Source organism: Pinus tabuliformis, chromosome 1_1 (genome assembly GCF_031772625.1).
Source record: "Pinus tabuliformis cultivar Carrire ecotype Pingquan chromosome 1_1, CPIR1, whole genome shotgun sequence".
Classification (NCBI taxonomy): Eukaryota; Viridiplantae; Streptophyta; class Pinopsida; order Pinales; family Pinaceae; genus Pinus; species Pinus tabuliformis.
Window position 1 is genome coordinate 865,689,614 of NC_142297.1, and position 11,448 is coordinate 865,701,061.

The window sequence follows — 11,448 nt, forward strand, 5'->3', positions numbered from 1 at the left end:
AATAACCTAAATAAAAATGTTTTGTCGATTTCCGTTAAAAAAAAAGAGTACTAACGAAAAAGGAGAACTGAAAACTGCCAAAAATAATCATTTCAAAGAAAAAGTAAAAGGTGAACCCAAAAAAAGCATACCAGTTATAAGCACAGCATCTAAGATGGCCCATTTGATAACATTAAAAAGCATACCAGTTATAAGGACAGCATCTAAGATGGCCCATTTGATCCCATTAAATTAATATTAAAGAATGTTTCTTAATAATTATATAAAATAATACATTATATATAATATGAATATAGATATATAATATTATTTTATTAAAAAAAATAACTTCTTCATATATAATAATTCTACATCATAAATATATTATTATATATAACAATTTTAGTTCATGAATATATAACTATAATGATGGGATATTTTGTACCTTGATAAATATAATAATTTTAAAAAAATATTATAATAATATATAAATATGTAATAATATTTGGTATTGATTATTAATTATGAAAAACTATTAATTATTAATACAAATCTTTGTAATTTAATTATTTTTTAAGTTTATATTTTTTAATTTTATTTTTGGAAATTAATTTATAATAACATTACATATAATAATTTTACTATAATATAAATATATAATTATTTTTAAAAAATTAGAGATCATGTATAATAATATATAATAAATTTAGATGATATTATAATAATAATATATAATAAAAAGTCTTGATATCTTAAGAGAGATTTCTCTTAACTAACCTCTCATTATTAAACATTTTATATCTTAATGTTCAACTTATAATTTAATATTAAGTCATTTGACTTCAACATTTTCTTTTGATGTTCATGTGAAACTTCAAATTTATTTTAATTATAAGATGATTTTATGGTTGGTTATTTTTTATGAGTATTAACCTCTTATTATTAAACATTTTATATCCTAACGTTTAATTTATAATTTAATAGTAAGTTATTTGACTCCAACATTTTCTTTTCATGTTCATGTGTAATCTCAAATTTATTTTAATTATAAGATGGTTTTATAGTTGGTTTTTTTGATGATGTATAAGCAAGACCTCGTGTTTGTGGATGGTTAGGTGGTGCCCAAGGTAAACCAAATTCTATATAAGCTTGAAGCTTTCTCATTTCAATTACAAGAATCAAACCTAGGTAGGGAGGATAATACTCTATCACGCAACCACTCAAACTAGACCCAGTTGATAAGTTTTAAGAGATTGTTTGGTGTTTTATCTCTAAACACATTTATTCAAAGTGGACTTATAAAGTGTTCATATACACATGAAATTTTTTATTACATATGTTGCAAGAAAAACCTTCTCAACAAATCTTTAGACTACTTTGCATTTTGTGGATAATACTTAACGTAAATTAAATGATAATGATTATAGCACTTAAGGTGCTAGTGACATTAAGTGATACAGCAACAAAGGTAATTCATTCAAAAGATCAACTCTAAAACATTTTACATAGATTAAAACACTTAATCGCTCAAACCAACTCATTGAATTATATATATATATATATATATATATATATATATATATCCAAGGAAAGAAATCAGTCTCCCTCTCTGTGTGAGTGTTAGAGTAACATTATTGGTACCAAGCCAACCCATATGTATACTAACTTAAGAGTTCACAAGACTCAAAACCAATACAACAATAGTCATAAGCACGAAACTATTATAACAATATTTATCAAGATATTATAGCCCATCATATCACTAGTAAAAATTTAAACTTAGGTGAAGAAGATAATAGTCATTTCGCTCAACCACCTAAAAAACCCCAATTAACACTAAATTATATATATATATATATATATATATATATATATATATATATATATATATATAATTTTTAACTTATTTTATAATTATTTATTAACATCACCATTACATTATATACATTTTATATTATTTATTATTATATACCTTTCATAAGAATATTATTATTATTGATTGACAATGAGGTGGCATATATGTACTTAGTATTGGACTTTGATATAGCCCATTTTCTCAATATTTAAAAAAAAATATATATAAAATAATAAAGTTTTGCAAAATTATATTAAGAAGAACAACACATTTGATAAATTACGAGGAAATTGTCATTTGCTTCGAAAAACGCCTTACAATGTCCCATGACATGGCAAACATCATTTAAGGTAGTGATTAAACAGACATACGGATTCCTGACAAGGATGGATATGTGAGATGGTAATCATATTGATTCGAACTTACCATAGTATATCCTCTTCAATGTAAGAAAGGCACATACTACAAATAATGCTTAGATCATTTAAATTGGTCCATAATTTTCCATGCAATCACGAAGTTCTTAACTCACAATTTGTGCGAAATTCAATGGAACGTATGTCAAAAGCATAAGTATACTAGCCATGATTAATCTTAAGAGATAAATATGAATCAATTATATATATATATATATATATATATATATATATATATATATATATGAATGATATTGTTGATGGTGTGGTCAGTGTGGGGATCACTCTCGACTATGAATAAAATATAGAAATATGTAGAGTTTAAGTAAAGTTTTGTATAATTAAATAAATCTAATTGTACTATTAAACGGGTTGAGAATTATCAATGAAAAGTATATCAAAAACTTAATGCCATAGCTCTGAGTTTTAATTCAATTGGTCGAGTTTTCATTGTTAAGTAACTCGCCAATTTAGGATGTCACGGGATCAATTCTCCTTGACGCCCTCAGGGTTAGGCTCGGCTAGTTTGGTCGATAAGATGTGATCCTTTTGTGTTGATCTACCTGGATTTCCTGCAAAGAGAGAGAGAGAGATAAGGAAAAAAAAAACTAATGTCATAGAGGACTCAACTCTAATCATCAAACTAATGCTTAAAGCCTCCTCTCAAAGAAATTGTATATTAATAAGAATAATCAAGTGAATCAAGAAAGAATTTGTCCAATTCAGTATTATTGAGTTCTACAACAATAAGGCCACTCAACAATCAAGTCAACATTCTAACCAACAAGGCCATTCTTCAATAATGTGATAAATTGAGGATAAAAAGAGAAGGTATTTTCACCCATCCCTTGAATACTAATTCAACATTAAGATGCACTCTTGCATGTTAATAATTTTGCATGGTATGAAAGGGTAGTTGATTATCAAAGTCAATGCCTAAGTAGCTTTCAACCCGTAGCGCCCTTCCACAATTGAAGGCTAATTTTGGATCAAGGACATCTAGCACTCTAGATTTGTATTCTTCTTGCATGTGGGATAACGAAACTCAATATCAGTTAGTTGCTTAAGGGCTTGTGGTATTTTTATAGTCTATGTTAACCTTTTCAAATTTTCTCTAGTTATTTGTTGGATAAATGTTTTGTTGACCCTAGTTCACAAGGATTGGTTGGCTCTAATTCGTGGGGTTTTGAATCTTGGTGGTTCAATAACTCGGGTTTGTGGGCTTCAGGTCACATTTGTGGTTTTCTATTTGGTTTATTGGGGTTGCATTGTGTTTCTTTGCACCAAAGGCACTTGTTTCTCTAGAGGTCCCCTGATATCATCATGAAATTGCTAAAGGTTAGCATTTTGTCCTCCAACTTTGCCCCTAAGGGAATGTTGGAATATGTAAATAGGATTATTGATCTAAGTGTTCTGAGTGGAGAAAGGGATCAAACAGGTGTTATGTTGGAAAACCAAAAAGGGACGTGGCCATTTTGGGAGATGTCCATTATGTGAAACAACTAAAACTCACAGACTCTTAACAACACAAGAGGACTACATCATTGATAATATAAACTCAATATTTTCATTAATTGGTAGAATGCACTCCCAAGAAGAAGTCAAGGTTATGAAGTCGATTTCACAATGGAAAACCTTCATAGTTAGAGGTGACAAATATAAAACCTTCAAGTCGAGTGTGCTACTCTCTAACACTTAGTTGAAAGTTTAGTAAGAAACAATTCCATGACTCATTTAATTGCTAAATTATTTATTAGATCTATAGTGGAGGAAGTTAAAGAAAAAGAAATAATATAACTTGAACAACCAAATGCAGGAAAATTGAATGTGGACCAGAACTCCATGACCAATGAAGAGAATCAAGAGAAAAATCATGAAAAAGAGTCCTGCCAAAAAAAAAAATCATCATTTCAAAGAAAAAATAAAAGGTGAACCCAAAAAAAGCATACCAGTTATAAGCACAGCATCTAAGATGGCCCATTTGATAACATTATATTAATATTAAAGAATGTTTCTTCATTATTAAAAGTAATGCAAATCATATACTTTAATTCTGAAAGTTGTTTTCATAACAGAAAGATAGAAGTGTACGAGCAAAATATCGCGATGACAATTATAGAGAACATAATGCTATGGGGAGAGAGTGTCCATCAGGAGGACCATTTAAGTATAAGTTGGAATGATTCGGTTGTGAGTGGAAGTTTAATTTTTATTAAATTAAAAAAAAATAAATGTTTATAAGTAAATTTGAATATATAATATAATAATGTTTAATGTTTATTTAGTTACAAAAATTCTATACTAATTTTGGAAAACAAAGTGTCGGCTAGAAAATAAGATAGCTACGTTTATTTTTCATCAAAATCATTAATATTATGGTTACATGAATATGGGTTATATAACAAAAATTGTGAATGTTTTTTAATCAATTTTTGAAGGATAATAATAATAATTTATAATTTATTTGGATTGGGGTGAAAAAGATGGTAAGTATGCCAGAGCAAGGTATTAATCATCTTTTTATGCGGTAGTAATGACAGTTAAACGTGTTGGGTATGAAGGGCCTCGTGGCTTGCCAGGGAATGTTTTTGAAATAACAAGGGTTATTATTTCAATGGTTATGGCATTGGCGACTAGATGTAGCAATCCGGAGATGAGAGTTTGGATTTTGGGCGGAATTACCTACTTGATTCATTTAGTGGGCCTTTATCGAGAGTCAAGCTGGGGTCTTGATGGGTGGAGAAGAAAGGTTGTGGTTACAGACTGGCCTTATGAAGTTGCTTTGCATGCAGTGGTAGCTCAAACTGTAATATGGGACCCTAGGTTAGTTTGCGTTTAAGAGTCGACACTGTTTGATAGTCGGGCTCAAGGCTTGGCACAACCAATGAGGGTTCAATCTCAAGTCCTAGACATAGCGACACTGAGGATGACGGAGAAGGGGATAGAGTTGCCTCTCGATTAATTAAGATACTCTTGTTTATTACAGTGTTTGTTGTGTATGTTTTGGTTGTGTGGCTCAATAAACAGTGTGAGCAGTGGTTTCAGGGATCATTCTCCTTTGGTGGGTGGCCAGGATGAGTGTGTTTTCTATGATTCTCTAGTTTTAGTCTCAGGTGGAAAGACAAACGTTTTAGATAGAGAGAGGTTGGGGTATCGGTGCCTTTCAGCAACCCCTTGTATCAGTTCAATTATGAAAGGTTGTGTGGAGGTTGGGTTGAGTGGTGCACAAAGGCTTTTGTGGAGGCTACAATTTAACTTTATTTGTGGACCTGGAGCAGGGATAGCATTGGAGTAACCAATAATTTGGGTAGGTCGTGGCCACTTCGGGCTCTGGAAGTAGTGGATGGTGGCACATTCAGGATGGGAGAGGAGACCATTAGTCAGGGAGAGGATACCCTACTGATCTGGTGGGGGAGAAAGGACAATTGGGACCCCTTGATGTGGGCGTGTGTGGGTGACGAAGGTGCAGGTAGTTGTGTCGTTACCTGGTGGTGTGGTTCGGTGTTGAGTGGTAGTGTGCGTGGCCACCTCTTGCATATCAAAGAGGTAGGTCGTGGCAAGGTGGCAGACAGAGGGGTCAGAGGGACTGTCACCATGCAGGGCAACTTGTAGACGAGGGCGAGCTAGAGAAACCGGTTGGTGGTTCTCCTGGGCGGCTGGACCTGCTCCCCTCCCCACCCCCCCTCTTTGATTCTATTGAAGCTCAAATTTGCCTTTTCCATGCATAAGTTGACCAGCAAGCTCAGGACCAACACAATGATAAGAATGAAATTATCAGTTTTCTCAATGATATTCAACATAACCAGTGGCACATTCTTGATCAACAGGACTCACTTCATCATGGCCAAAAGAGGCTCCAATATCGAATGGACAACTTTGAGGGTCGCATGGCTCATATGGAATCTCATGTTAACGATGCATTTCATCGCCTCGCTGAGGGAGGTAACGCTCACTAGGGTCTTGATAATGCTAATGTGTAATGAGGAGAGTGGGTTGTATTTTGTTTTTTGAACAATTTTGGGCCTTCTGGGCCATCAACATGTGGTCCTATAGCTTTGTTTTGATGATCTTGATGTTCTTTTGTTTGTACTTGATGACCAAAAAATCTGGTAGGACTGAGGCCTTAGTTATCTAGGAGAAGATCTCCTCACGATGTATCATTCTCGAGAATTAAAAGAAATACTTGACTTACAAAAGGAAAATAACTTATAATTTAAATTATTTTTAACAAATTTTAAATTTTAAAAATTTTATTTTGAATATTAATGTAAAAAATTAAGGTAGAGTCTAACTTATACACGAAATAGATTTTTTCACAAGAATCGGACAAAACAATTTCAAGAAAGAATATGATTTTATGTTGTTTAAAATGCAATTTTGAATGCATAAATGGATACAACACATGGAAAACACCTGGGGCATTCAAATTCTACTAATTAAACAACTTAAACTCAACCTTTAAAAATTCAATCAAAAGTTAACCAGAAAAAATGTCATGAAAAAAGGGCATCTCGTCTATAAGTAAGACTATGCTAAAAATTAATAATAAAAAATAAATTTGTTACTTAACAATATGTAGGATTGCAAATTTAAATTTATTGTGATATATGTTATTTTTTTATTCATTTGAAATATTTTAAAATATAATTGATTTTTTTGGATGAAACTATGTGGAGGATTTTTTAGTCATGTCCAACATTTTGGTTGGAAGCTCCACTCATATTTAGGGCCCTAAGAATTAAATAATCACAAAAAAGCATTGTGAATTATTTTATAGAAAGAAGTTAGAATAATAAAATAATAAAAAAAAATCTTAAAGAATAATAATAATAAAATAGCAGCTAAATAATAATAATAATACATCAATGAAAAAAATAGAAAGGAAAAAAGTTTTAAATAAATGATTAATTAATTAAAAAAGGTAAAAATTAAAAAGGAAAATGAAGATAATATTAATCATTAAGAGGACACTAGAATTTGATAGAAATAATTAACCGGAGAGATAATATTAACGGAAAAATAAAAAATTCAACTATGCCTAAAAATAAGGAAAATAGAGGTAGAATAAGGAAACATCTAAGGAAAATAGAGGTAGAATAAGGAAACATTTGTAAAAATAAAAGATTAAAATAATATAAAAAATAAGGAAAATAAAGGTAGAATAAGGAAACATATGTAAAATAAAAGATTAAAATAATATGAAAAATTATATATTGGATTAGAAACAAATATGCATAATTTGATTAAATAATTTAATAAAGATTATTGAACATGTTAATGGTATGCGCTTCGATGCTTCAGGGAGTGAATTTGAACCTGGGTCGACGGTAGGGTTTCTGAGTTGCAGGTCAAACGGAGAAAGCGTAGACTAGGGAGGCGGAGTAAGGCAGGAGGGCATAGACATAGGTAACGGCCAGGTACAATTGACGCCTTAAGTAAAGTTGGCAGCAGAATAGTGGATTGGGAAGGACTGAGAGAACCAATGGAAGAAAGGCAGGGGGGGGGAGAGATCCCCTCCTACAGAAATGTAATGCTAGGAAACTCAGGGACCGAAGAAGGGCAGAGGGGAAGACCGGAAATGAGCAGGGAACCTCCAGTCTTGGGGAATAAATGGCAAGCAAGAATGGTAAACAGATGCCTTCCTAGGGCACAGAAAAAACCGAGGTATGTGATTCCAAATAATAAATTGGAAAATTACCGCTGCTATATGAGAGATCACGCTTTAATTTGCAAATTTATAGGATACTGGCCATCTGAAAGGGACCTCACGAGATGGATTCAGCAGAGATGGCGGCCGAAAGGGCATATAGATCTCAAATTGGGGGCTAAGGGATTCTTTACAGTCATTTTCGCAAACCTTGCAGATAAGGAAAGGGTTTTTGAGGAGGGACCGCACTTCATGAACAATGCGGGTTTGTTTACAAGATATTGGGAAGATAGATACAACCCTGATGAGGAGAAAATTATGGCAGACCCGATATGGGTCAGATTATTTGGGTTACCGGATGAATTCTGGGATCCTGAAATACTGGAAGGAATAGGAAATTCGATTGGTACTTTTGTCAAGGTGGCAGAATCGACGAAAAGAGGAAAATATACTTCATATTCTAGGATATGTGTATATATGAATATAGCAGACCCTTTATCGGAATCCATTGAGCTTGAATATCAAGATGAAATATGGCAGCAGCCCATAGATTACGAACATATACCGTTCAGGTGTAGGAGATGCCATGTATATGGACACCTCGCCAAGGAATGCCCACAAAATCGATCAGTAGCGGCAGAGAAGGACAACAGGGAGGAAATCAAGAGAGCAGAGGGATTGGAAGGGGCGGAAAATGAATTTAGAGAGGTATAGAGGAGAAGGAAGCAAATTTCGGGAACATCAAAACCCCAATTCAAGGAGACCACTTCATCAATTGAGAGTCGAAACAAGTTCAATATCCTTCAAGAGAAAGACGAGGAGCTGGAGGGGGAAAAACAGGTAAAGGAGGTTAATGAGATAACTCCAATGGAAATTATTAAGGATGGAAAACGGAAAAGCATGAGTCCAAGTAGAGAGACAGAAGGAGAAAGGGGAGAGAGAAAGGAGAATATAGAAGAACAATCAATGTTAGTTACGGAGAGTATAAAAGAAGTGGGCGCCGACGAAGAAAAGATAATGAAAAAATTGCTCAATGAATGGAAACAATTGGACGAAAGATTCATTCCGGAGAAAGATAAACAGTTGTATAAAGAAACCTTTCAAAGATATAAGGAGAAGAAAGGAGGACTGACAGAAAACAGGATAGATCAGGCAGGAAACCAGGAATCCCAATGTTCAGAAGGGGATGGACAAGGAAAATGTGGAAGGAAGAAAGGGAGAAGAACTTTAAATGAATCAATCCAAGCAGTGGGAGAGACTTTAGTAAATTCAGGAAGGGTGATACCTCTGTCAGAGGTATTTCAACAAACTTCTAAAAAGTTTTAAATGATTGTTACAAGTTGGAATATCAGGGGATTAAATAGTAAAGGGAAATAGAGATATTTGAAAGAAAGAGTTAAGAAAGATAGGCCAAGCATTATGATCATTCAGGAAACGAAAATGGAAAGCCAGCAGATGGCAGGTATTATTAAGCAATTAAAAATTGGATATGAGGTTATGGCATTGGATGCAGTTGCAACAGCAGGAGGTGTGGCTATTTTGTGGAACCCGGAAGAGGTAATTTTTGAAAACTGGTTTAGTTTGCCTAGAATCCTTTCAGGGATGTTTAGATTAGTGGGAATGGGGGAAAGAATTCTTATCACAGGAGTATATGGACCTCACAATCATAGGGAAAGGCATGCCTTTTTAAAGAATATCTATACTATGAGAAGCTTAATTCCGAATTCCCCGTGGATAATTGGAGGGGACTTCAATATGATAAGGGATCTACGAGAGAAGAGAGGGGGAATAAGGAGAGAGGACCAGAATATGGAGGAGTTCAACGACATGATTAGGGACCTGAGGTTAGTCGATATTTATACAAATAATGGTGTCCATACCTGGAACAATCGAAGAGGAGGACAACATCAAATCACTTCTAGATTGGATAGATTCTTGCTGTCAGAGCAAATCTTGAATCAAGATGTGTTTATTGAAGCTAAAATCGTGCCTAGCCTGGGTTTAGATCATTGGCCAATACGATTAGATATTGATATCAAGAAGGTTAAGGGGAAGAAGCCTTTCCGATTCGAATCTTTTTGGCTTAGAGACCCACAATTCATAAAGAAAGTGGAGGATTGGTGGAATCAGAGCACTATCAGGGGTAAGGGGAAAATGCATACTCTACAATTGAAGCTCAAGGAAATTAAAAAGAGAATAAAAGAATGGAATAGGAAAGAATTTGGGAATATTATGGAAGCAAAGCAGAAACTAGAAAGAGCAATGGAGGATATCCAGCAAAAGATAATTTTGGAAGGACGGGATGAAGAATCGAGTAGGGAGGAAGGCAGAATAATAAGTCAGTTGGAAGAGCGAAGAAAGCAAGAGGAGATTCTGTGGCGACAAAAATCAAGGATAAAATGGTTAAGGGAAGGAGAACGGAATACAAAATTTTTCCATCAAGCTATGATCCAACACCGGCAGAGGAATAGAATCTTTTCAATTAAAAATGCTGAAGGAGACAGAGTAATAGAACAGGAGGATATAGAAAAGACTCTGGTTGATTACTTTAAAGGAATTTTGACAGAAAACCAAAGGGATAGAGGAGAAGCTATAAATAATATTTGCAGAGAGATTCCAAGATTAGTAACTGAGGAGCAAAACAAGGCATTAATGAGGGTAGTGACAATGTAAGAATTAGGAGAAGTGGTAATGAATATGAGTAAGAATAAGGCTCCCGGTCCAGATGGGTATACGGTGGAATTCTTCCAGGCTAGTTGGCATTTTATGGGAAAAGAAATACTAGAAGCCGTAGAAGAATCCAGAATGAGACAGCGAATATGGCCTGGAATAAATTCGACTTTTCTGACCTTGATTCCTAAAAGTAATAACTCGGAGGAGCCACAGGGTTTTAGACCCATAGCCTTGTGTAACGTCGTCTATAAGATGATTTCCACTTTGATAGCGAAAAGGTTGAAACCTCTCTTACCTAACTTAATTGCGCCTGAACAGACTGGGTTTGTGGAGGGGCGGCAGATCCTAGATGGGATAGTAGTATCTCAGGAGGTGATACATTCCCTAAAGGTGAAAAAACAGAAAGGGATGCTGATGAAGTTGGACTTATCCAAGGCCTATGACAGATTGAACTGGGACTATCTCAGAGCGGTTTTGGAAGCTTACGGTTTTGAGAGAAGGTGGATAGCATGGATAATCAGCATGATCTCTACTCCAAATTTCTCAATCTTGGTTAATGGTATTCCTACAGACCCGTTTAATGCTAGCAGGGGAATTAGGCAGGGGGACCCAATTTCTCCATTTTTGTTCATCTTGGCTATGGAAGGATTAAGCAGGAAAATTAAAAAGGAAGTAAGTGAAAGGAGAATCAGAGGAATAAGGTTGTGGGGGAATAATTTGACTATCACACATCAAAAGTTTGTTGATGATTTGATGTTATTTGGAGAAGCGTCGCTTAAGGAGGTGCGGAATTTCAAGAGGATCTTAGAAGTCTTCAAGACCGCATCAGGTATGGAGATTAATAACGATAAATCTTGTACTTTCATATTTAATTCGCA

The 11,448-nt window shown here is 34.2% G+C and overlaps 1 protein-coding gene across 1 annotated transcript; it reads left to right on the plus strand.

The window, feature by feature from the left end:
* The first annotated feature begins 9,337 nt into the window (after positions 1-9,337).
* Positions 9,338-10,570, plus strand: LOC149217024 (uncharacterized). Its single transcript, XM_089390114.1, has one exon. The coding sequence runs from the start codon at positions 9,338-9,340 to the stop codon at positions 10,568-10,570; it is 1,233 nt and encodes a 410-aa protein (XP_089246240.1).
* Positions 10,571-11,448: the final 878 nt, after the last annotated feature.

Bases quoted from the DNA above. Each gene is read 5' to 3' on its own strand.
- LOC149217024 (XM_089390114.1), top strand. From the start codon at position 9,338: ATGGAAAGCCAGCAGATGGCAGGTATTATTAAGCAATTAAAAATTGGA.